This window comes from Oratosquilla oratoria, chromosome 32, assembly GCF_046742065.1.
Source record: "Oratosquilla oratoria isolate Oo_2021 chromosome 32, ASM4674206v1, whole genome shotgun sequence".
NCBI classification, from domain to species: domain Eukaryota; kingdom Metazoa; phylum Arthropoda; class Malacostraca; order Stomatopoda; family Squillidae; genus Oratosquilla; species Oratosquilla oratoria.
In genome coordinates this window covers 11,166,870-11,194,585 of record NC_134808.1, presented here as the reverse complement: position 1 = coordinate 11,194,585, position 27,716 = coordinate 11,166,870, and the positions used below count along the sequence as shown (strand labels likewise).

Sequence of the window (27,716 nt, the reverse complement as noted above, 5' to 3'; positions counted from 1 at the left end):
TACTACTAGGCAGCTCTGTATCCATCACCACCTGTCATCCCCATCCATAAAGTTGTCTAATCGTTTTTTAAAACAACTGATAGTTTCAGCGCTTACTACATGGTTACTAAGTTTATTCCATTCATCGACCACCCTAATAGTAAACCAATTCCTGCCTATTTCCTTCTTAAATCTAAATTTGTCCAGTTTATACCCATTACTGCGAGTCCTGCCCTGTTGTTTTATTATGATGACCTTGTTTGCATCACCCTTGTTATAGCCTTTGATCCACTTGAACACTTCTATTAGATCACCGCGCACTCTGCGTCTTTCCAGAGAGTGTAAGTTTAGGTGCCTAAGCCTCTCTTCGTAAGGCAAACTTCCGAGTCCTTGTATCATTTTGGTCATTCTTCTCTGTGCTGATTCTAGTGAATTTATGTCCATTCTGTAGGACGGAGACCAAAACTGTACCGCATAGTCAAGGGTGGGTCTAACTATCGCTAGATAGAGTTTAATAATTACCGCTGCACTTCTATTCGTTACCATCCTAGCAATACAGCCTAATGGTCTGTTAGCTTTATTTCTGGCACTAATGCACTGCTTCCTGGTTTTAAGGTCCGGACTCACCAGAACTCCCAAGCAGGGTTGCCAGGTTTTCTACCAGGAAAAATGCCAACTTCTGACAAAATACTGCCAAAAACTGCAATTTTTTTTTAAATGTGCCAAAAAAAAAAAAAAAAAAAAAAAAGCCAACCATTACATTTTCTAAGATTTTTTTTTTTGCATTTTGGTTTTACATGTGTAGTTAAAATAATGTGTATAACTACAATTACAATATGAAAAATATTTTTTACTGTTGACTAGCCATATGATATAACCAAGATCAATTTATATCATTCATGTAGATCATCATTTAATTCTAGTGGTACTATAATGAACCACCATCCTCTGAAATAAATCTACTTACAAGACTGTGTTTGAAAAGGAAAGAAAGATATGGACTTCCAAAATAAAATATATTATACTCCATATTATGTGAGAAAGAAAAAATATTAACAACTAAAATAAAATACATAACGTTTAAGTTCCTAAGTAAAATTTTTGGTATCCTCTACAATAAATTAAACCAGTTTATAAAACAGCCTCCTAGAGACTCTGACATACATAAATAAAAAATACATTTGTGACTTTTCTATTGAGTCTAAATATAATCAAAAGCATCATCAGATTCAGAAATGTTTGATGAACCACTCCGTTCATACATATTTTCACTGGAGAAGAGCTGAAACATCCTTTGGCTAGGCACAAAATCTTTGCAACATTTCCCTCTGAAATGTAGATGAGTGCGGATGCGGATAACTGCATCTAACATTTTCACTCCCATCCTGTTTCTTAACTTGTTCTTCACATAAGTCACATGTGAGAACACCCTTTCAACCACAGCATTACTGATATGGGTACTAGGCATGAAAGTGCATATTCAGAGATTTCTATGAAAGGGTGGGAGCCTATTACCTTTTTGGAACCTACACCAACCCAAAAAGCTGTACTGTCTTCTGGTATTTTGCCATTGAACACAGTTTACATACAAAAATTTCCTGTACTGTTCTTCAATTTTACCAAAGTTACTTTCAATGAAATGTGGGAAGGGGAGATCTTGAAACTGCCCTCTCTAACTGATTAAGAATCTTTACTGGGCTCAATGCTGACAACTTTTTGAATGTATTTTGAGTGGGAGGAAGGCGCCTTTCTAACTGCATTATGGTTTCACTGATGAAAGAAATACACTTGCAACTTGATGCAAGTAAAAGAATGATTTCTTATCACGACCGGGTATTTAAAAACGCCAGAAAAAAATGCCAAATTCCAAAAAATGCCACCCAACAAATTTTCCTGCCAAACACAGTAAAAAATACCAAAAATGCAAAATTTGGCATTAAAAACGCCAATCTGGCAACCCTGCTCCCAAGTCCCTCTCGCACTCAGATTTGTCTAAAAACGTGTTATCTAAGTTGTATCTATTTTCGGGGTTGTGTAGCCCTACGTTTAACAAGCTACACTTAGAGATATTGAAGTTCATTTGCCATTTCACCAACCATTTTCCTTGGTGAGGACACCAAGAGGTGATGGCCAAGCTATGTAATGGGAACCTGTAGTGTTATATAATCAATTACTTATATTTACTTGCTAATGTATGTATATATAAAGCCACCTGGCGGGTTCTGTATGTTCATATTCCCTGCCTAATGGATTGATGTTTCCCACTCATTCTGGATACAGGATGCTGTATGAACCAGTCTCTTGTCAGTTGTGAGCTATTGAGCAGGTTTGTGTGTAAAATATAGTAATTTACACATATTTTTGTAATTTGCAGTGACTTTCATCTAAACCACCATTAAACACTTGCACCTCATGACACCTACATAAGCATCATCACATGGAAGATGATAAGAGACCTAGGTGTATGGCCCAAGCTCAAATGATGCATGAATTCATATCTAAATATGATCATTGGAAATCAAGGATAGAGTAAGTTGGAACTGTACACAAATTTGAGGCTTGGTATGATAAAAATTAGAGAATAGGAGACAGGATCCAGTGATCATTGTCCCTTTCCTGTATACATACATACATATATATACTTAAGAACTTTTCCCCCTTACAAGGGAGGTGGAATGGGTGGGGGATGGGAGGGTGAGGAAGTATGTGCGAGAAAAATTTGATGCAGCCCGAAGGGATTTCTCCCCGTCTTCTCCTTTTCTGCATGAGGGGACAGAGGGGGTGGGGGGTGGGGGTTGCTGATTTAATGAAGTGGCCTTGCTGTGAATGTGCTGTGTCTTGTGACACTGCTTCTGACCCAGGGTAGTGGACAAGATGCCGGGATGACCTGTCATCCAGGAGGTGCCAAGATAAGAGGGAGGGAAGAGGGTGGAGGGGAGTGGAGTATGATAGGAATGGAATGGGTGGAAGTGGTTTTTATGCCTTTGTTTTTTGGCTACCTCCCTTATAAGGGAAAAAAGCCTTTGGTATATGTATGTATGTATGTATGTACAAGGGAGGTAGCCAAAGTCAAAAGGCATAATTCCACTCCCACCCATTTCATCCCCATTCACTACCCCTCCCTCTCATTTTGGCTCCTCTTGCATGACAGATCATCCTTGCATCCCACCCATCATCCTGGGACAGAAGCAATGCAGCAAGACACAGTACATCCACAGCAAGGCCACTTCATTTAATCAGCGACCCCCCCCCCTCCATCTCCTTATAGAGACCAGTGAAGACAGGGAGAAATCCTTTCCTGTATACATTAGGTAAATAAACTGCACTGCATTCACTTGCTCTACAAAATATCTATATTGAATAATCTATGGGACAACTAAATGGGTATGATTGGGTTTCTTATGGCAAATGATAATGGCAAACAGAAGCAAGCTTCTATGTGTGGAAAAGTGCCTTAAATAAACTTAAACACTAATCACTCAGAGTAGTTTGAAATCTTATTTGGTCTCTTTTATGCAATTTCTTTTTATGATCTGGATAACTCTTTCTGTCTCTCTGCTGGTGCAAAGTAGGTTTCCTTTTATGTCTAGTGTCATAACTTATAACAATGCATTGATCTGAACTCAACTGAAAATAATATAGCCCGGTGGCTGCCAGAATACAAGGATACATGTCACTCAGTACAAGAGTTAATCAAAACATGTACCATATTAAAAAAAACAGCAGTCAGATTAATAGGATATTTACTATTCAGTATGAAATGGGATGTGTAAAGAAGAGAAAAAAATCTTTATCCATCTTTTTTCCATACCCTAATACCAACATAAAAAAGATCATATCTAGTTAAAATATAATATTAACATGGTATACTGGGAGATAGAACAGGAAGTTTGAAAATCTACAGCATCTTTGCACACGTGTAAAAAAGGCTTTTATTACTTTGCCAGAAATATTATGTGCTTCTATCCTTGTGATATTACACCAAAGAGGTAGAACCACTAAGATGGTATAAGAGAGATATACAGATGCTCCTCTACTTACGTTCATTCGTTTTACATTTTTTCTATTTTACATTTGAACTGACTGAAAAAAAGTGAATTTTTTAGTTTAGCACGCTCTCCGTAGTACAAGATGTTCAAACTATACTTACACATGACGCTGCGTCCATGTTTACATGGCACAAATGACAGACTGAACGTGCCTTGCCTCCTCCTCCTTCTCCTCCACCATCTCACTTTATGTTGCTTGAATTTAATTGATTTGAAATTAATGTTATTATTTTACAATGTTATGTTTATAATCAATGATTTAGGGGTGTTTTATAAGATATGGTAATAGAATTTATGGATGTATAGTCCAGTATGAACGGTCATACATTACTGGAACGTACAGTAACAACTTACGTTCATTTTCACGTAGTGTTCGGCCGTTTGGAACGTAACTAAAACGTAAGTTGAGGAGCGTTTGTACTGTAAGCTGAGTAGCAGAATGGAAGGATAGAATAGGATATGATCAGTATTCTTTTTAGATTGGAATTTATCTTTTAATTGTAAAAAGAATGCTGTATAACTATGGTCCATAGGAATATAAGTCTTAAGTTGTGGCAGCATAAAACTTACCTTGAGCTGAAGGTTGCACACGATCAGGGTAGAGATCCGTCAAGAACAGTGTGTTGATAAGTGTTGACTTGCCTAAACCACTTTCACCTGTTTAAATCATATTGAATAACTATTACACAAATCTGTAAATTGTTTTTAAATACAAAACATAAATTGGTACAAAATAAAATTAGAATAAGAAAAAGATTTCCTTTTTTATGAAATGCTTGACACAATCAACTACACTCATGCCTCGATTTATCGGACTAAAAGGGGGGAACACCGGTCCGATATACCCGATTGTCTGAAGTTTCCGATACTACTGTATTTCAACGATTACGTTACAAAAAATGAGGAATGAATACAGTACGGTACTTTTACTTAAGCACACTATCCAATCTGTTAGTGTAAATACCTGGGATATGGCCCAAAATTTTCACCCTAAAAGTACCAAGTCCAAAATTTTCATCAACCGAATACTTCGGCGAATATTGGGTAAGTTGTTCCTTTTGTTTACGAATATCAGACACAGTTTGTTTCTTTACTCCATATTCATCACACACCTGCTTCACCGACACTCCACTTTCCAACTTTTTAATCAACTCAAGCTTCTGTGATACTGTTAAATTGACTCTTTTCCTCTTTTCTACAGGATGTACAGGTGCCATGGTTAAAAAAACTGTTGAATTATTTCACAACACAAAACAGGGCCAAAAAGGTCGAAAAACACGGACCAAACAGCTCCACGTGTTCCAGCACAGTTGTAAACAAAGCGACCATAGGTCATCTGGTAGTCAACTGCGGAAACATCGGACCGCGTCCAGTCACTCCGGACGATCCGGAAGCTACAGATTTTGTTCGTTGCATCCAAAATCTGTTAAAGTGAGGTCTGTTAAATCGAGGTCTGTTAAATCGAGGTATGAGTGTATTTGGATTTCTGAATCATTGTACAAGGCATTTTCTTTAAGTATCATTTTGAAATAGAAATAAAACGAGTAGGCTTTTCATAACAATTCTACTTCTATATAAAAGGCTGTACTGTAATCTACTTTCAACATAATTTCCACCAATATTAAGGCATTAATCATATCATACAACAAGCTTATGAATACCATCCTTGTAGAAATCTGCCGCCTGATTAGAGAACCAATGCAACACAGCCGTTTTGACATCTTCATTGTCATCGGGTATGTGACAATTTGGCTTAAAAACTTGTCACTTTCCTGGCTATACCGTTCTAGGAAAGTCAAAGAACTGGCTAAATGTTTGTTTTTGTGAACCTCTGTCAGCATTTTTGGTACCCAGCATGAGCATAACCTTCGATAGTTTAACCTCTTCACTCCGGGGCACATCGCACGTCTGGCAGCATTAGCTGCCAGACATGCGATGTTGCATCATAATAATTGCATTATAAAAAATAAAGTCAGTGCTCAATCGTTCATCCTCTTTCACCCATGAATTTTGATAACCATAGAAAATATGATGAAGCCAGTTTAGAGAGAATGGAGGTTACGTAGGTATGACTACAATAAATATAATCAAAACGCCGACGTCAGCATCATCGCGTATCCAATTACTCCTCATGATGCCTACGTAGGCATCACCGTATGGAAGTGGTTAAGTGTTCTGTCACAATTTCATTAACCACGTTCTTGACACTTCAGGAAACTGATCAGATAATGACGAAATTGTAAAGTGTCTGTTTTCTTTCACTTTTTCATCAACTTTCTGCACCAAACCATCAGTAATGAGTGAAAGTCGTCCACTTCATTCCTCATCATGCACATTTGTACAGCCAACTTTAAAAGCTCTCACCCATTTCCACACCAACCCATCTGTAAGAGGCCGGTAGTTTGAGGTAGAAATTCAGGTAGATAGAGGGGTAGGTGGAACAAGTATTCATTTTATTACCTGGATGTTTTGAAACAATGGCCAAGAGGAAGTTGCAGAATTGCATATTCTCGCTTGCCTCGCTTGCCATCTGGTGTTTTGTAAACATAGGCTAGAGTATTGATAGAGTGCTGATATGATGAAATGTAAACATTTAAGCCACATTCTGCTTGCAACAGAATTGCTTGAGGCAGTATAACAGTCTTTCTGATTGGAGAAAAGGGTGGAGGAGAGAAATTGTTGGTGCAAGGAGGTAAAGTCATGCCCTTAAAGGGTGGCACTTATTTGTAATGTTCAAAGTTATTGGATGAATTAAAGTGACGTCGGAGCAGACTTGGCTTGGTGGGTGTACAAGGATCCCAATCGGGAGTCCATTGGTGTAGCTTGAATAACCAAGTGTAAATAATTGGAAGAAAAAAAGAAAATTATATCTCCGTTTTAATTCACCCCATCAAGAAACATTATGAACTGGTTATAGAAGATTTGGAAAAACATATTTAAGACAAGGAAGTGGCAAGGGGCCTACAGATGAATAACATAAGTGACTAAAGTGTTAGTGGCAGTGGAGCTAACACCATCACTCATGACTTCTCCATACACTTCACTGATCTGATGATGAATTTCAGCTGCTTTCACACCTCTAGTAGTAAGAAAATGAATCACAGTGCACATTTCACAGTCGGCAGCATTCTCAATTGGAGGAGAGGCATTTAAAATACTCACAAAGTTAAACACGGTCAGATGATTCCGTAATGGTGGCTGTGGCTACCCAAGAGATAGTGGTACAAAATGCGCATATGCCAAGTGCCGACTGCAGCGCCACAACAACAGAATTTCAAAACGGTACTTACTTATAAAACACACCTCGTATATTTGCATTTATAAAAGGAGACAGACTGGAAATACAATTGTTAAAGAGCATACGTTCACTGCTACAAGTCATGTACAATTGTTAAGTAGCATATGTTCACTTTACTGCTACCAAATTCCTAAGCAGATGACCTTGGGGCCATCCCAAGCATGAGACAAATTGCCACAAATCCAAGCATGAGACATAAGCCCACTAATCAAATCCAAGACAAAACCCCACAATACCAAGCAAAGGACATTTCTTCACAACATGAAGCTGGAGGCTTCCCTAGTACGTGACATTTCATCACTGCCTGAGTTACCAGGTAACCTCTTCCAGGCGACCGGTGACCTCCCCCATTGAAAAATAAGTACAGAAATTTAAGTATATATAGTAAAATAATTCAACATAACACTGGAATAATTTTTATCCTGATCAGATAAGATATTCCTTAGAGCTACTGAAGAAGGGTCTCAAACCCGAAATCGCAATACAGCAAACATGACCACCTACAGTGAAGTCATAAATCTCCTTTCAAAGGAACATAAATCCATAGTAAGACATATGAAAAATATATTTAAAAAATAATGAATGCACAATTAGCCATCTCTTTCCATGAAATATGTATAAGAGAAAATCTCCTGCCCATATACACTACTAATATTATATATATATACAGTGCTCGACAAGGATGTACGAACGGTTAGCGAGAATGAGTGATGAGGAGTGTTGAGGACTGTTTTTGCTGAAATGCACACTTTTATATAAAAAATTAGCATATGGTTGCATTATTTGACCTATTTTCTTTAAAATGTGTGATTTCCATGTAATTTGATCAAAGAGAAGTTACGTTTTTATCCTCTACAAAATTAGCAACCACATACCGTCCGACTCACTAATTGCTGACCTCAACCAAAACAATGAGTTTTTGCTGAAATGCACAATTTTATATAAAAAATTAGCATATGGTTGTATTATTTGACCTATTCTCTTTACAATGTGTGATTTCCATGTAATTTGATCAACGAGAAGTTATGGTTTTATCCTCTGCAAAATTACCGACAACAGCTATGAATACTGTCTGGTTTTTGCTGAAATGCACAATTTTATATAGAAAATTAGTATATGGTTGAATTATTTGACCTATTTCCTTTAAAATGTGTGATTTTCATGCAATTTGATCAAAGAGAAGTTACGTTTTTATCCTCTGCAAAATTGCAGACAGACTCGCTCATAGTCGACCAAACTCGAACAAGAACAGTTTTTGCTGAAATGCATGACTTTATATTAAAAATTAGCATATGGTTGCATTATTTCACCTATTATCTTTAAAATGTGTGATTTCCATGCAATTTGATTAAAGAGAAGTTACGTTTATATCCTCTGCAAAATTACCGACAACAGCTATGAATACCGTCTGACTCACTCATAGCTGACCAAACTCGAACAAGGACGGTTTTTGCTGAAATGCATGATTTTATATAAAATAATAGCATATGATTGCATTATTAGACCTATTTTCTTTAAAATGTGTGATTTTCATGTAATTTGATAAAAAAGAAGTTACATTTTTATTCTCTGCAAACTTACCAACCACAGCTATGAATATCATCCAACTCATTGATAGCTGACCAAACTCAAACAAGAACGGTTTTTGCTGAAATGCACGATTGTATATAAAAAATTAGCATACAGTTGCATTATTTGACCTATTTTCTTTCAAATGTGTGATTTCCATGTAATTTGATCAAAGAGAAGTTACGTTTTTATCCTCTGCAAAATTGCCGACCACAGCTATGAATACCGTCCGGCGGTTTTTGCTGAAATGCACAGTTGGTCAAATTACATGAAAATCCCACATTTTAAAGAAAGGTCAAAACAATTTAACTATATGCAATCTATTACACTAATAACACAATAGTAAGAAACTTAATAGAGTGTAGTTTGATTCATACCACCAGTGATCATAGATGGCGGGCTGGACGAATTGTAGCTGTGGTCAGTAATTTTGCAGAGGATAAAACTGTAACTTCTCTTTGATCAAATTACATGGAAATCACACATTTTAAAGAAAATACGTCAAATGATGCAACCATATGCTAATATTTTATATAAAATTGTGCATTTGAGCAAAAACCGTCATTGTTTGGTTGAGTTCGGCAATTAGTGAGTCGGACGGTATGTGGTTGGTAATTTTGTAGAGGATAAAAACGTAACTTCTCTTCGATCAAATTACATGGAAATCACACATTTTAAAGAAAATATGTCAAATAATGCAACCATATGCTAATTTTTTACATAAAAGTGTGCATTTCAGCAAAAACAGTCCTCAACACTCCTCATCACTCATTCTCGCTAACCGTTTGTACATCCTTGTCGAGCACTGTATACTGAATATCCCATTGTTGAAGAACGTTATTTAAAGATATATTTATGCACTCAACCCTCGATTTAGCGGACCTCGAATTTGCGGACAAAAAAAGTGTGTCCGGTAGTAACATTGAAATTCCGGACAAAGTCTGTAAAATGAAAATTTGTCCGATAGGTGTCCTGTAGTAACAGTCAAATACCGGACAAAGTCCGTAAAATGAAAATTTGTCCGATAGATGTCCGGTAGTAATGGTCAAATAGTACTAGACAAAGTCCATAAAATGAAATTTTGTCCAATAGGTGTCTGGTAGTAACGTATGTGCATGCCGAAACCTTACGGTGTGGTTCAATTTCTTCTTTATAAGTAATGTACATCATTATACATATATACTGTAGATTTTTATTACATATCTAATACGTATGTGCACGCTAAAACCTAACAGACAATTTTCTACGTATTGAACTTATGTCCGATAGTAACGTATGTGCACGCCTAAACCTAACGGTGTGGTTCAATTTCTTCTGTAAATGTAATGTACATCATTATACATATATACTGTAGTGTTTTATTACATATCTAATTCATATGTGCACACCAAAACCTAATGAACAATTTTCTATGTAACGAACTTATGTCCGACAGGTGTTTGGTAAGAATGTATGTGAATACCTAAACCTAACAGCGTGGTTCAATTTCTTCTTTATATGTAATGTACATCATTATACATATATACTGTAGCTTTTTATTACATATCTAATATGTATGTGCACACCGAAACCTAACGAACAAATTTCTATGTAACGGAAATATGTCCGATAGGTGTCCGGTAGGAACGTATGTCCACGCCAAAACCTAATGGTGTGGTTCAATTTCTTCTTTATATGTAATGTACATCATTATACATATGTACCGTAGCTTTTTATTAGTAGCTTTTTATTACATATCTAATACCTATGTGCACGCCGAAACCTTATGGACAATTTTCTACATAATGGACTTATGTCTAGTATCCAGTATTAGTAACGGGCGGACCTGATTTTCAAATAACGGACAAGGGTCTGCACGCATTTGTCCGTTAAATCAAGGGTTAAGTGTATATGTACATACACACACAGAGCTAATAAAGTATTAGAAATATTTTCTTAGCTACAAGCTTATAATTAGCGTTTCATGATACTAAAACTATTAAAGTATATTAATTTTCTGGGGGCTGAAAACCAAGATATAGCATCATATTTAGTTTAAATATCATTCATTATGTTGAATGTTCTTAGATATAAACCTTTACATATAACTCTTTTTGGTAGTCTCCAGATGAAATTGGAGTTTTTAATTTTGAACACAATAGATGTAAGATGAATTTACCTAATAAAGTGTTAGAAATATTTTTTTTCAGCTAAAAGTTTATAATTAGGGTTTCATTATATTAGTGTTATGAATAATTTGAGTTTTAAGCATTACAAGATGATTAAAAAATTGGCTGGCACAAGACAATGGTTGAGGTTGAAACTGATTTGTATAAACAGGATGGGTTAATTGAAGTAATTCTATATATATAGAGGATTTGGAGTCAGAGTCAGTATCTCAAAAAATAAAGGAGTTGGAAATGGAGTCGGAGTCAAAGTTATATTGATTCCACTACTTTGCCTGAAAGGTGATTTGTATATTATAACCATTGTCTGTGGTCCTCTTCTGTAGAACTGTACACAGTGGTAGTAAGGTTTATACATGTCAGGAGATACATGGTGGGGACATGCAGAGGCTCAAGCCCACTGTTCATATCAGGTTACATGTTTGTCAAGGATGGCAGCATGTCTACGTGGCCAATTTTAAAAACAAGTTTATTTACTTTTAACCCCTTCCATACGGTGCCACATACGTAGGCGGCATGAGGAGCAAGTGGATATGCGAGGCTGCCATATCGGCGTCTTGATTATATTTATTGTAGTTGCCCCTGCGTAATGACACTCTCTAAACTGTCTTCATCACATTTTCTATGGTTATCAAAATTCACGGGTGAAAGAGAGAACGATCGATATAAGCGGTGACTATATTTTATGATGCGAGTATTATTACGACACATCGTACGTCTGGCAGCTAATGCTGCCCGCGAGATTTTGAACCGTACTGAAGAGGTTAAGCAGGTAATGGTAATTCAAATTCAGTAACTGTTTCATGAGAGAGGACTCCACTATTTTCCTTCTAAAATTGTAATTAGATTTTTATATGATAGCCTTAGGCACTGTTCACACTAGAGGTTCAATTACAAAATAAGTCAATGGAGGTATTTACACACAGCCTTACAGTTTTTCATTGACCATATGGTACTGCCACAGTTTCTGCACGGCTCAAACCACTTGTTTGAATAGAGCCTTATCCTAGTCCATTTCGTGTCTGATTTACATTTTGCTTCTCCCCTCTTTTTCTTGTATCTCTCATATGCTTCCTGAGTCCTACCTTGTAACCACTCCACATATGATTGCTCATTCTCTTCTACTACTGCCTTCATCTCATCATTCTGCCATTCAGATCTCTATATAAAATAACAGAAGGAAAAAGAAGTATAGCCACTGTAAAATCTAGGAAGGACAGATTTTTGATAGTAGGTATACTTTTTTTTTTTCCTTTTGTTATTTCATATAGAGATCTGGCCTGTATAATTTTTTTAATCATACCAGACATGAATTTTAACCCCTCTTGTAATAGTTGACACCTAATTTCTGCTTAAAATATATCTAACAATTGAACTTTACATGAGTATATAGTTATATATAACAAATTTAGCTACTAGTTTTTGTCATGGTCAAGTATATACTCACCTACTACCATAAGAGTAAATTCAAAGCCCCTCTTCACACTCTTGCGGTGAATTTGATTTGGTAGATTTGCAAAGCCTACATATCCTGGCATGTCTGGACTACTAAACTGCAAAGGAAAATTGAAACATTAAAATGCTTATTCTACAAATAAATGACTAGTTCTGCATCCCTTTCCATCAGATATGAAATCACGATAATTCTGTATTATTACTTTCCCCTGTGGTGGAAGAAGAGAAGGCCACCACTGTATTCCCATATGTATAGCAACTAAATGGGAGAGGATTTGGAAGGGTCTGGTAGTCTGGGAGGATGACTCCAACCAAAACCCGAGTAATTGAGTCTTTAAATATGTATAAATGTGAAATGGATGACAGCAAAAGAGAAGAGATTAGTTGTATGTTATTGAGAAGAAAAATATATATGTTCGCATTGACTGGAACAAAACTGAAAGGGAAAGGTGAACTGGAATGTTGGAGTGTGATAGGTAGGGTGTCAGGAGTGGTGAAAGGGTGGGGGAGGAAGGAGTGGCACTGTTGGTAAGTGGTGAGAAAGGTACGTCTGTGGTGGACTGGACAGAAGTATTATCAAGGATAAAGTGGGTTAAGGTTAGATTGGGATGGGAGATCTGGGCATTTATAAGTGTATATGGCCTTGGCAGTGGGCAAAGTGAGGAGAGAGAACTATTTTGGAGTGACTTAAATGTGTGTGGAGATTTTTGGGAGAAATGTGATATAGTGGTGTTGGGAGATCTTAATGGTACAGTAGATGGAGTATTAGGGAGGTATGGGGTGGCACAAATAAATTGTGGCAGAGATATTAGAGATGTCTATTGAAAGGAAAATAATGGTAGGGAGTACACTGTTCAAGAAGAAAAATGAACATAAGTTTAAGTGGCCCAAGGTGGTTTAATAGTGGTACCTTTAAAAAAATAATAGATAAATAAAAAATAATAACAATAACAAATAAAAATAAATAAACAATAATATATACATACACACACACAAAATTGGGACGTAGATAATAACAAACATTCTCCTCGGATGAGTGAATTTACACCACAAAAAGAAATATCAAACATCTATCAAAATTGGACATCAGAAAATCACATGGCCCGGATGGAATTGCAAATTGGATTCTAAAAGATTGCAAAGAAGAGCTAACGGACAAAATACACATCATAATAAATAGCTCACTCAAGGAAGGAAAGATACCTAATGACTGGAAAAATGCTAACATTGTACCAATATATAAAGGAGGAAACAAGGAAGAACCCACCAACTATAGACCAGTATCACTAACAAGCACTATAGCCAAAATTTGTGAGAAAATCATCAAGAATAGATGGGTAAAACACCTAGAAGATAACAACATATTAAACCCAAGACAATTCGGGTTCAGACAAGGTAGATCATGCACCACAAACTTCATATGCTTCTACTCGAGACTAATAGAAACAGATGGGCTGATTGTGCATTCCTAGACTTGCAAAAAGCATTTGACAAAGTACCACACAGAAAACTACTAAAAAAACTGGAACACATAGGAGGAATACGAGGGAACCAACTAAAATGGATGGAGGACTTCCTGACTGGAAGAAAGATGAGAATAGTACTCAGAGAAAAATATTCAGATTGGAAAGAGGTGATCAGTGGAGTACCGCAAGGATCTGTACTGGCTCCAATAATGTTTGCTATCTATATGAATGATATGGACGAGGGCGTGAACATTTACATGAGCTTCTTTGCTGATGATGCCAAACTGTTAAGGAAAGTAGAAACTGATAAGGACTGTGAAGCACTGCAAGAAGATCTGAATAGGGTATGGAACTGGAGTCAGAAATGGGAAGTGGATTTTAATACTAAGAAGTGTAGCATAATGGAGTTTGGAAAAAGCAAAAACAGAATATCAAGAAAATACACAATTGGAACCAAGGAAGTAAAGAAAGTAGGATCCGAAAAAGACTTGGGAGTTATTATCACAAACGACTTGTCCTATGATACACAGATTAACAAAATTGTCAGGGAGACTTACAACTTGCTCAGATCAATAAAAGTGGCTTTTGCTTACCTGGACGAAGACATGATAAAAAAAATATTGGTTACATTGATAAGGCCTAGACTAGAGTATGCGGCGACATTGTAGTCCCCCAGTACCAAAAAGAACATAAAGAAAATAGAAAGAATCCAAAGAGAAGCTACAAAAATGGCACCTGCACTTGCAAACCTATCATACGAGGAGAGATTGGCTAAACTGGAGCTACCGACACTGGAGCAAAGAAGAGAGAGAAGAGACCTACTGACCATCTACAGAATCATGAAAGGCACAGAGATACTTGATAGAGAAGAATTACTAAACTGGGACAAGAGAAACACAAGAGGACATGGAAGGAAATTAAGAAAACACAGCTATAGAAGAGAACTGAAGAAAAACAGTTTTCCACATAGAGTTTTAGACACTTGGAACAAACTGGATAATGAAATAGTAAGCGCAAAAACCATTCATGAGTTTAAAAGCAAACTAGACACTGAGAGATACAATGGCGGGACAACACGAGCATAGCTCCCCTTCCCGCAAAATACAACCAGGTAAATACAACTAGGTAAATACACACAAACCACAGGCTGGAATGGACGGCTAGAAATGAACTCTGATGTGCAGCACTTCTTTGATAAGTTTGACGGAAACACCTAGCTTTGCATTTACAGACGCTCCTCTACTTACGTTCATTCGTTTTACTTTTTTTTTATTTTACGTTTGAACTGACGGTAAAAAAAAAAAATTGGAGTGAATTTTTTTAGTTTACCGCGCTCTCCGTAGTTCAAATGATACTTGCGCACGACGCTGCGTCTATTGTTTACATTGCGCAGACGACAAATTGAACATGCCTTGCCTCCTCCTCCACCATCTCAATTTATGTTGCTTGAATTTAATCTATTTGAAATTAATGTTATTATCTTACAATGTTATGTGTCTAATTAATGATTTAGGGGTGTTTTATAAGATACGGTAATAGAATTTACCGATGTATAGTATAGTAACAACTTATGTTCATTTTCAACTTACGTTCGGTCGTTCGGAACGTAACTAAAACGTAAGTTGAGGAGCATCTGTATATTCAGGCATGCACGGAATATTGCCAACATGGGAGCATTGCCAATATGGGAATATTGCCCATTCTTTTCAACATATGTTTGTTGATTTATAGTTGAAATTAAGGATAAGAATTGTTTTGAAAAATCAATCTTTTTTTTTAAAAGACAATGAAGATTTATGTTTGAAATTAAGGATAATAATTGTTTTGAAAAATATATATTTTTTAAAAGACAATGATTTATAGTTGAAATTATGGATAATAATTGTCTTGAATTTTTTTTAAAAGACAATTACTTATCTAACAAGCATTATGCTATATAGAAATCAAATTTATATAAAGGTATATTTAGTAAATGATAGTATAATTAAAAATTGAATCGATTAAAAATTCAATAAATGATTATTCAAATAGCATTTACATATTTAGAAATTTATTTAAAATATTTGCATATTATACGCAACAGACTTCAAATATACTAATTGATCATGGGCATTTCTATAATTATCAACAATATTCCTTATGCGTGCATTAATGTCGGCATATCTTTTATTTTTCGGGAAAGGGTTTGTAGATTTATAGTTGAAATTGTTTAAATTATGTTGAAATTGTTGATATTATAGTTGAAATCATGGATAATAATTGTTTTGAATTTTTTTTAAAGACAATTATCTATTTAAAAAGCATTATGCTATACTGTATAGAAATTGAATTTATATAAAGGTACATACATACATACATATACCAAGGCTTTTTCCCCCTTCCAAGGGAGGTAGCCAAAAAGGGAAAGGCATAAAAACACTCCCACCCATTTCATCCCTAAATACACTCCACACCCCTCCCACCCTCCCTCTTATCTGAGCACCTCCTGGATGACGGGTCATCCCTGCACCCTGCCCACCGCCCTGGGTCAGAAGCAGTGTCGCAAGACACAGCACATCCACAGCAAGGCCGCTTCATTTAATCGGCGACCCCCCCTCTCCGTCCCCCTTTGCATATAAGGAGAGGACGGGCAGAAATCCCTTCGGGCTGCGTCAAAATTTACTCACACATACTACCCCACCCCCCCGCCCATTCCTCCTCATGCAGTCACAACATCATCCATATAAAACCATTCTCCACTCACCTCTGTCTTCCGTCCTCTCCCTTCCTTCCTCAACAGACAGTCCCCTCTTCCCCAAAGCCCCCTTCACCCCATCCATCCACCTCATCCTAGGACGTCCCCTCATGTTCACTCCCTCCACATCTGCCTTCCATACCTCTTTTACTAGTCTTTCTTCACTCATTCTTTCCATGTGTCCAAACCATCCTAATATTCTTTCATCAACCCTATCTCCCAAATCCTTTTTCACCCCTGTTCTCCTCCTCACCTCCTCATTTCTCACTCTATCCAGCCTAGTAACCCCCACCATACTTCTCAGACACCTCATCTCAAACACATTCAAACTCCTTCTCTCTTCTTCTCTTATGTTCCACGTTTCTGCCCCATACAGTGCTGTTGGCACAATCACTCCTTCATACAGTCTCCTCTTCGCATCCATTCCCAAATGTCTATTCCTCATTACACTCTTTAAACCACCAAGGCATTTACTCACTTCTCTCAATCTACATTCTACCTCCACCTTCACTCCACCTTTTCCAGCTACACTTGCACCCAAGTATCTAAAACTATCCACTTCCTCCAGTCGCTCTCCCTTAATGTTCACTTCCAGTCTACTGCCACTTTCACCCCTTGTACATCTCATCACCTTACTTTTACCCACATTTATCTTTAGCTTTCTTCTATCACATACTCTCCCAAACTCTGCCACCAGCTTCCTCAATCCCTCCTCTGACCCTGCCACAAGAGCAGTGTCGTCCGCAAACAACAGCTGGCTCACCTCCCACTTTTCTCCATTTTCTTTAACCATCTCCAATCCCTGACCCACTACCCTAGCATTCACCTCTCGCACCACCCCATCCATGTAAAAGGTATATTCAATAAATGATAGTATAATTAAAAATTGAATCGGTTTAAAATTTAATAAATACATGCATCATACATACATATACCAAAGGCTTTTTCCCCCTACATTAGGGGTACACAAAGAAAAAGGCATAGAAACCATTCCCACCCATTCCATTTCCTATATATTCCACTCCCCTCCATCCTCCTCCCTCCCTCTTATCTTGGCACCTCCTGGATGATGGGTCATCCCTGCATCCTGTCCACTGCCCTGGGTCAGAAGCAGTGTCGCAAGATACAGCGCATCCACAGCAAGGCCGCTTCATAAATTTGGCGACCCCCCCCACTCCGTCCCCTCATGCAGAAAAGGAGAAGACGGGGAGAAATCCCTTTGGGTTGCGTCAATTTTCTTCTCACACATACCTACCCACCCCCCACCCACTCCCCCTCATGCACCATAGCATCATCTATACACAGCCCCCCTCCATTCACCCCTATCTTCTGTCCTCTCACGTCCTTCATCCACAGACATTCCTCTCTTTTGTAATGCCCCTTTCACCCCATCCATCCATCTCATCCTAGGACTCCCCCTCATTTTCACTCCTTCCACCTCTGCCTTCCATACTTCTTTTACTAGTCTTTCTTCACTCATTCTTTCCATGTGTCTAAACCATCCTAATACTCTCTCATCAACCCTATCTCCCAGCTCCCTTTCCACCCCTGTTCTCCTCCTCACCTCCTCATTTCTTACTCTATCTAGCCTAGTAACCCCTATCATACTTCTCAGACATTTCATCTCAAACACATTCAAACTCCTTCTCTCTTCCTCTCTCATGTTCCATGTTTCTGCCCCGTACAATGCTGTTGGTACAATCACTCATTCATATAACCTCTTAGCATCCATTCCCAGATGTCTATTTCTCATTACACTTTTCAATCCACCAAGGCATTTACTCGCTTCTCTCAATCTACATTCTACCTCCACCCCCACTCCTCCCTTTCCTGCCACATTTGCACCAAAATATCTAAAACTATCCACTTCCTCTAGTCTTTCACCCTTAATGCTCACCTCCAGCCTGCTATCACTCTCTCCCCTTGTACATCTCATCACCTTACTTTTACCCACATTTATCTTCACCTTCCTTCTTTCACACACCTTCTCAAACTCTGTCACTAACTTCCTCAATCCCTCCTCTGATCCTGCTACAAGTGCAGTGTCATCAGGAAACAACAGCTGGCTCACCTCCCACTTTTCTCCATTTTCTTTAATCATCTCCAACCCCCGAACCACTACCCTTGCATTCACCTCTCGCACTGCCCCATCCATGTAAAGATTGAACAGCCAGGGTGACATAACACATCCCTGAAGAAGTCCCACCTTTACCTCGAACCATTCACTCTCTCCATATCTAATCCTAACACAAGCTCTACTACTCTTGTAAAAACTCTTGACTGCTCTTAACAGCTTTCCTCCTATCCCATATATCTGCAGTACCTCCCACAGTGCCTTCCTATCTACCCTGTCATAATCCTTTTCCAGATCCATAAAAGCCCAAAAAACATCCTCACCTTTTCCTATTGCTTTCTCACATATCTGTCTTACCACAAAGCTCTGATCTACACAACCTCTACCTGTCCTAAACCCGCACTGTTCCTCACCAATTATTCCCTCTGTTCCTCTCCTAATCCTCTCAATCAAGACCCTCCCATACGCCTTCCCAACTACACTCAACAAGCTGATCCCTCTGAAACTACTACACTCACACTTGTCCCCCTTTCCTTTGTAAAGTGGAACTATACAGGCACTCCTCCAGTCCTCCGGCACTCTACCCTCACCATCACTGTACCTCCTTTCTTCAGACATTCTGCATGGCATCCATCCAGACCAGGTGCCTTACCTGCTCTCATCATCTTAACAGCTGCTTTCACTTCATCCTTCCCTATTTCTCCTCCATTTTCCTCACTCATCACTCTCATTTTCTTAGCACTTCCCACTGCAACTACCTTTCCCTCCCTATCCTCCTTCATATTTAGCAACTCCCTAAAATACTCTGCCCACCTTCCTCTAATTGCCTTCTCTTCCATTATCATCTCTCTATCTGCACCTTTTAGCTTTTCCTCTCTACTTGATTTGCTTCCTTTTTCTTTTTTAATTTCCTTCAAAATATCTTTTTATTCCTTTCAAAATTTTCTGTCATACTCTTACCCCATTTCACATCTGCTCTCCTCTTTGCTTCCTTTATCTTATGCTTAGCTTCCTTTCTCTTTACTTTGTACCTCTCAGACGATTCCCTCGTCCTAATTTGCAGCCAATCTATGAATGCCTGCTTCTTTTCTTCTACACATTTCTTTGCTTCCTCATCCCACCACTCACTACCCTTCCTTCTTTTTCCTCCCGCCCTCCTTGTTCCACACACCATCTTTGTACACCTTATGACTCCCTCCTAGAACCAACCCCATTCCTCCTCCACTCCTAGTTCTACTCTATCCTTTACTCCCTCCCACTGCTCTTTCATTTTCTTCTTAAACTCACTCTCCTTTTTTTCCTCATTTAAGCAGTTCACTCTAAGTACCTCCCTACCTTCTGTCCTTTTCCTCTTTCTCCACTCTCATTTTACCTTCCACCAGAAAATGATCTGATATTCCCCCGCTCTCTCCCCTTAGAACATGTACATCCTTAACTCTTCCTACCATACTCCTGGTCACCACTATATAGTCCATTAATGCTCTATCTGCCACCCTTCCATCCACCACTCTCTCCCATGTGTACTTATGCTTGACTTTCTTCTTAAATACTGTATTAGCTATCATCAACTATCTTTCAAGACACATCTACACCATCAACTCTCCACTATGATTTTTACCGGGAACTCCATACTTCCCAATCACTCCGTCTATTGACTCATTTCCTACCCTAGCATTAAGGTCTCCCAATACAACTACATTGACATTTCTCCCTAATCCCTCTATACACTCATTTATATCTACCCAAAAAGCCTCCCTTTCCTCTACGCTCTTCTCACTACCAAGTCCATACGCACTTACAAAAACCCACATCTCCCTTCCCAGCTTCACCTTCATCCACATCAACCTTGATGAAACTTCCTTCCACTCCACTACCCGCTTACTTATCTCTTCACTTACTAGTATAGCCACCCCTTCTCTCCCTCATCACCTCTTCACTCCCGAGTACCTCCCAAACTCACAGTTGCCCTTTCCTTTCATTTTAGTTTCACTCAAAACCAGCACATCCATCTTTCTTCTCACAAATATACTACCAATCTCTTCCCTCTGACTCTCATCTGTACCACATCCACGCACATTAAAAGACCCAAACCTTAGGATACTGGTTGGAAAACTCCCAGACCCTCTTATGCCTTTTCTTTTGTTTTTAGGAATGTCCCCTTTCGGGGCTACAGGTAGTAGGACTCCTAATCCCATCCCTTTTTTGTCACCTTTTACGACTCAAGTGGGAAAACTTGGTGGTAGCATTCTCTTCCCCCACCACAGGGTCAGCAAAAACATAAAATGAATACTCAGAGAAATGGTACAGGACAGCAACAAGGGAATGGGGGACAGCATAACGGAGGGACAGTCGTAGTATAAAAGTGTCATCATTTCTCTATGAACAGAGTTTTCCTCTATCATAGACAAAATTATGTGTGGCTCTGGTCTGTAGGGGCGCCCCATACAGACCCTAAAGTATCAACTGCATGCTACTTTGCCACAATAACATTTACATATCTAATTGTCATATGAGGAGAGATTGTCAGAGCTGTAATTACACTCTGGAACAAAGAAAAGAAAGAGGTACCTATTGACTAAATAGTCAAAAGCCTCTTTCATTGGCCTTAGTAGATTGGAGGTTTCTCCAACTATTTGGCTGATATGCTTGTTTGGTGACAATTACTCCTAGGTCCCTTTCCGAGCTCATTTTTTCATTTTCTCTTCACCAATTTTGTATTTCTTTGATATTCTATTTGTACTTCTTCAAAACTCCATTATCAGTGGGTACACGTGGATGCCAGTATCGGCATCTTGATTACGTATATATTTTTTGTAGTTGTACATGAGTTAACCCCTGATTCTGTGAACTGGTTAGATCATGTCTTCTGTGTTTATCATTACTCAGAGTAAAAAAGAATGAGTAATAGAGCAGTGACTTTATAATGCAAGTAGTGTGATGCAATTTACATATGGCAGCCAATGCTGCATGCGAGAATTCAAGTCATACTGAATTGATTAATGCCTTCATTTCCATTAACTTCTGTCCATCTGCATCTTTCATCTTTTTCTCTCTATTTCACACCCCCTACTCTCTTCACTTCCTTCCAAAACGCCTTTTGTTTATAAAATTGTCAACTCCTACCCTATTTTACAATTGCCCTCCTCTGTCTTCCTCACCATATGTTTAGCTTCTCTCTTCTTGTACCTCTCCTACACTTTCCCAATTTTACATTGTAATCAATCCTCATTTCTTTTCTTCTACCACTGCCTTCACCTTTTCATCCCACCATTCACTATCATTGCTTTTGTTCTCTCCCATCTTCCTTATCCCAATGTTTTTTATATATGTAAGACATTGTTGTCACTAACAATTTAAGTTCTGCTGGTCTCCAGGGTCTCCCTTGCTTTTACAATGCAGCAGCAATGTCTGCAAAACATCCAAGACAGAACACTACTACGAGAAAATTCTAGCATTGGAGTATTTCATATCTGATCTTTGAGAAGACACTCTAAGAATTTCATGCTGCTTCAATGTTGAGCCTTTCATGACATAATTTTTTTGGGTCACATGAAGAACTGTAACCGCAGAACACCCACCTGAAGAATCATCACCCCATGAGACCCCACCTGAAGAACAGTCATTCAACAAGCCCAACATCAACAGTGGAATAAAGATTAGGTCAGGTTGAATGGGAGTTAAGCTTATTGTCATCAACTTGTACATCCAAAGAATTGTAAACCCAGGATGGCCCACATGAAGAATTGTCACCCTAGGATAGCCCACATGAAGAATTGCCACCCTGTCGAGGTCTGGGGTGATGACTGGTTTGTGTGACTGGTGTACACACAGATCTCAACCTTGCGTTTGGTCTGGAACTACTCATACATGAACACAGGAGACATTGTCCATGGTATGCCACTGCAGTGACAATACCCACCAGGAAGCTAATGTATCACAAAGTGATGTCCAAGTCACCTTTGGTCTGAGGTGAGCAGCAGTCAGATGCCATTACTCAGTGTGGATGCCCTTCCTAACCTCTACGCTGTGGCCAAAAGTCAAACAGATGCCAAATCTCCACCTGTACCATACACCTGCTCTACCAACCGAGCTACGGAAGGCCCCATGTAAATATTATCAACACTTTAGTCTCTTCGGACCCATGAAGCCTACCTGGATGCCGTATCCTAAATTTTGGCACAAAATAATCTGGTACAATTTGTGTTAAAACTCCAGAATCATGCTAACAAATGAAATTTATATTGGCCAATAGCTCCTAACCTAATATAACCTAACCATTCCAAAGAAAAAATAATCTTTCAAAGGCAAAAAGAAAGAAGCAACAAAATATGTTGGTATTATTCTAGTATCATGCAAACACATTTTTACTTGTTACTTGTAGTTCTTCTTGATCTGGTCCCACTCCACCAATGGTGCTCCGCAAGACCCTCACATCAATTAACCCCTTCCATACGGGGCCGCACACGTAGGCGTCATGGGGAGCGAGTGTATTCGCGAGGCTGCCATATCGGCGTCTTGATTATATTTATTGTAGTCGCCCCTCCATAATGACATTCTTTCTAATTCTTTTGTAATCGCATTTTCTATGGTTATCAAAATTCACGGGTGAAGAGAGAACGATCGATATAAGCGGTGACTATATTTTATGATGCGAGTATTATTACGACACGTCGTACGGCTGGCATTGGTTGTTGCCACAGAGATCTAAGTCCATGACGCCTACGTGTGCGGCACCGTATGGAAGGGGTTAAGATCTACTTCAACTTTATAATCTGTATTCCTCTTTGACAGTGAGGTCTTCCATATAACATTCAGAGAACAGGAATGTCTCAAGTTTATCTTTGAAACCTTGGATACTGACAATATGTCATAGATTGAGTGCTTCAAAGATACAATTTTTCTATAAAATGGTTGTTAGGTTAGGGTGGGTTAGGGTATATAAGGAGCTATCAGACAATGTAAATTCCATGTTAAATATCCATGTTTGAGTGATTCCTGAATTTTACCAATGTGTTTGTGTAATACTGGAATAGAACCCAATTTCCTTGAACTTTACTTTTACTTTTGTATATTTATTCTCGACTCCCACTCCGTCTTTCTAATGCTCTGGGAGTCACACCTTATATCATCATTCTGATAATTTATTACACTTTATAAAACTCTCTGGTATACCATAACACAAATTCTAAATATAATTCTGGCTTTATTCGGAAGTTAATGAAGCTCTATCAGTACAGGTGTAATTCTGTCATGCCTTGCCTCACCTTCTATTAATCTAGCAGCCCTGTTCATGATGTACTGTAATTTCCTTAGCTGGTAGTTTGGCAATCCATACTGTAATGAATTACAGTAGTCTAGTCTACTAATAGCATGATGGTGTTTCAGGTTTCTCAATGAAGACTCGTAAATATATTTCTTTACAAATGGAATGTTTTTCAGGTGATAGCCTGCCATTCTAACCCTTTTGTCTATTTGTTCTTTCATGGATAGGTTTCTGTCTATCAACACTCCTAAATCCTTCGCTGATTTACTTGCATCAACCTCACTTCCTCCGATATTTAAACTTTGAATAACCTCCAGCCTACTCAAATTTCTTTTTCCAACAGACAGTTTTATCTTCATTCAATTTTTACTGTTTCAAACCCATACGTTCCTTAATTTCCATCATAATCTCTTAGCTTTCTTACTGTGTCATCAACATTATTGAACGTTAAATAATACTGAGTATCATCTCCAAATAGCTTCAAGCTTACTCCATGTTAGGTAGGTCAAACACCACCAGAGGCGCCACCGTCGATGACGAGCACAATAGCGCGTCATTTTATGCGCACGCCATTCAAACGGCCAAATTTATATACCGCGGGAAAGTTAATTAATAAAAATGTTGTGCGAGTGTATTTACTACGATCGTAGTAAATTTCAAACATTCACATCATCAGTTACATGTCGGTCAATAAAAACATAAGATAAACATGGCGGCCTGCATTCAGCAGTAAATCGAAAATTGGCATATGTTTCAACGTAAAAGATGAGCTAACATATTTACGATTGTGGCAACTGACCATAATAAAGAAAAACTACTAGTATCGCGGATTATTCTAATACCAAAATAAAGGCAGCATGTTACGGTAGAGCTGAGAAATCGGAGGTATTAATTAGTTTTTTTAATTTATCGGGTCGGATTATCGGATAACAACATCAACATCTACCCTCCATCTTATCAAACTTCACTCTATTAAGTTTCTTACTATTATGTTATTAGCGTAATAGACTTATAGTTGAATTATTTGAACTATTTTCTTTAAAATGTGTGATTTTCATGTAATTTGATCAAAGAGAAGTTACGTTTTTATCCTCCGTAATATTACGGACCACAGCTACGATTCGTCCTGCCCGCTATCTATGATCACTGGTGGTATGGATCAAACTACACTATTAAGTTTGTTACTATTGTGTTATTAGTGTAATAGCTTGCATATAGTTGAATTATTCAAACTATTTTCTTTAAAATGTGTGATGTTCATGTAATTTGAAGGTATTCGTAGCTGTGGTGGGTAATTTTGCAGAGGATAAAAACGTAATTCTATGATCAAGTTACATGGAAATCACACATCTTAAAGAAAATAATAAAGTCAAATAATGCAACCATATGCTAAATTTTTATATAAAATTGTGCCTGTCAGCAAAAACCGTCATTGTTTACGTTCGATCGGCGATTCGTCAGACCGCACGTTTCGGCCCGATTTCCGGGGACAAAATAGGCCCGATTTAATTCCATTCAAAATGCAATATCTCGAGAACAAGGACAGCTAGATGGATAATTCAAATTGCATTATACTCATAGAGACTTTTTGCATCCCATGAGAACTACTTCAGCTCAAATATCAGGAATTCCATTTTCATGTTGACCTAGCTATCCATGTCTCTTTATTTAATACATATGATAGTTCAATTGTATACATACAAAAAAAGAATAGGACCCAGTACACCACCTTGTGGAACCCCTCTTAATTAAGAGATTCTGGGTTCCAGACAAGGAATCTCCTTTCTGTACACAATATTGAATAGTTTCTCCTTTCAATGTAGTCCTTCATAAGCTCCATTGCCTTACCTTCAACACCAATATTTTCAAGATCTTTCACTAACAAACTATGCACCACAGTATCAAAAGCGGCACTCAAGTTCAAAAGGATCAGAACACCACACTTTCTATCATCCATCAAAAGAATTAAATCATTTATCACAGAACATAGTGCAGCTTCAGTTGAGTATAATTGTCTGAAGCTGATTGTTCTTCAAGCAAAACTTGTTTTTGATGTTAAGACACAGGAAAGACACATCAATAAACTTCTTGGGATGTGATTGAATGTTTGAGTCTAGGCCTCTAATTATCACTGAGTTGGCTATTGCACAGCCACTTTCAGTACAATATTCCTACATACACACAATTACATATGTATGCCAAAGGCTTTTTCCCCCTACATGGGGGGTAGCCAAAAAGAAAAAGGCATAGAAACCACTCCCACACATTCCATTTCCTATACATTCCACTCCCTTCCACCCTCCCTCTTATCTTGGCACCTCCTGGATGACGGGTCATCCCTGCATCCTGTCCACTGCCCTGGGTCAGCAGACTGAGTGACTAGAACATCAGAGCTATGTAGTATTAGCATGGCTCAGTCCCTTGCCCATTTCTGAAATATGAGTTGCCTTCTTGCAAACATTGCCATTGTTAAAATTAGGGCAAAAAGATATACATTCATAATAGGAAAAGTAGTCTATTTTTTTTTAAAGGTTGAGTATGATATGAAAGGCCAAAGCACTTTAGAGAGCCATGTGTCCAAACCCAGCCATGTTCACACTTGAGTGAGTTCTCATTACTATGTTAATACCACATGTACCACAAGGAATTTAATATTATTAAGAACAGTTATTGAGGCCCCACCTAGCACTGCCCGTTTTATCCGATTGAAGATTGGGAATTGTGATAAGACATAAAAAACGAACGAATGAGATCCGCTTCATTAAACTGCATGTATCCTTGACGGCGGGCAACAGTACAAATCCAAAGAAATTAACATTTGTAAATTACAGATACGTCAACACACGATACTGCCAAAACCCCACTATGTGACTATTCCCGATTATGACAATTTCCTGTACGGGTCTTACGTTCTACACTAACAAATGTCGGTAACAGTCTTACCGAATCCGTTGACATTATGATACTTCAAATCAACCGATCATGGACACTGAGAAATTTTGTGAATTATAAAACAGCATGAGCGGTCACTTCTTTTGACGTGAGATGGATTCTCATACCCAACTGTGTTGTTGACAAACGGACAACTTCAGTCTGACTAACAAATGAAGATCTACATTTCCATCATGTAATTTATTTTTCAATTTTATTACTATCATAGCTAGATTCAATACTAAAACTATATTAAGAAACATGCTGTCATGTAAGTTGTATTACCATATTTGGTCCAAGAAATATATATACATACATACATATATTTATACATCTATAATGTTATTTCTTAGAGCCGAATACAGTCGCGCAGTGGCGGGAATGGGTGTGGCAGGATGTTTTGCTCATACCTCGAGTTATTCACAAAAAAATAAATTCTCTTTACATTTCCAACTTGTTCGCAAACTAGTCAATGGCCTCCTCTATTTGAGATTTTCTTAGTCTTTTTATATTTTATCATTACTTGTCCGAGGGTTAAGTTAGAGACTAACTTACAATTCAAACTTCACTATCTTTCAATGTTGAAAAATTAGTTCCAGATTCTTGTAACTCTTTTGTTCAAGTTGACCGAGATTCATAATCCCTTTGACACATTCATTGAATTTATGCACAACGTTATCACTGCATCGCATTCTGGATCTTAACCAGAACTAAGTTTGCACGAACAATGATT

General features: G+C 38.1%; 1 protein-coding gene across 8 annotated transcripts in view; it reads right to left on the bottom strand.

The window, feature by feature from the left end:
- Positions 1 to 27,716, bottom strand: part of Septin1 (Septin 1) — a 231,472-nt gene that overhangs the window by 149,449 nt on the left and 54,307 nt on the right. For 2 of the 8 annotated variants that reach the window (XM_076213809.1, XM_076213808.1), the window contains exons 3-4: positions 12,508 to 12,613; positions 4,599 to 4,685 (exon numbers count right to left, since the gene is read on the bottom strand). In XM_076213809.1, the coding sequence (XP_076069924.1) occupies positions 4,599 to 4,685; positions 12,508 to 12,613 (193 nt within the window). Of the gene's footprint in view, positions 1 to 4,598; positions 4,686 to 12,507; positions 12,614 to 26,734; positions 26,863 to 26,995; positions 27,271 to 27,716 lie in introns of those variants that run through there. The other 6 variants (XM_076213807.1, XM_076213812.1, XM_076213813.1 and 3 more) reach the window with 6 other exon arrangements.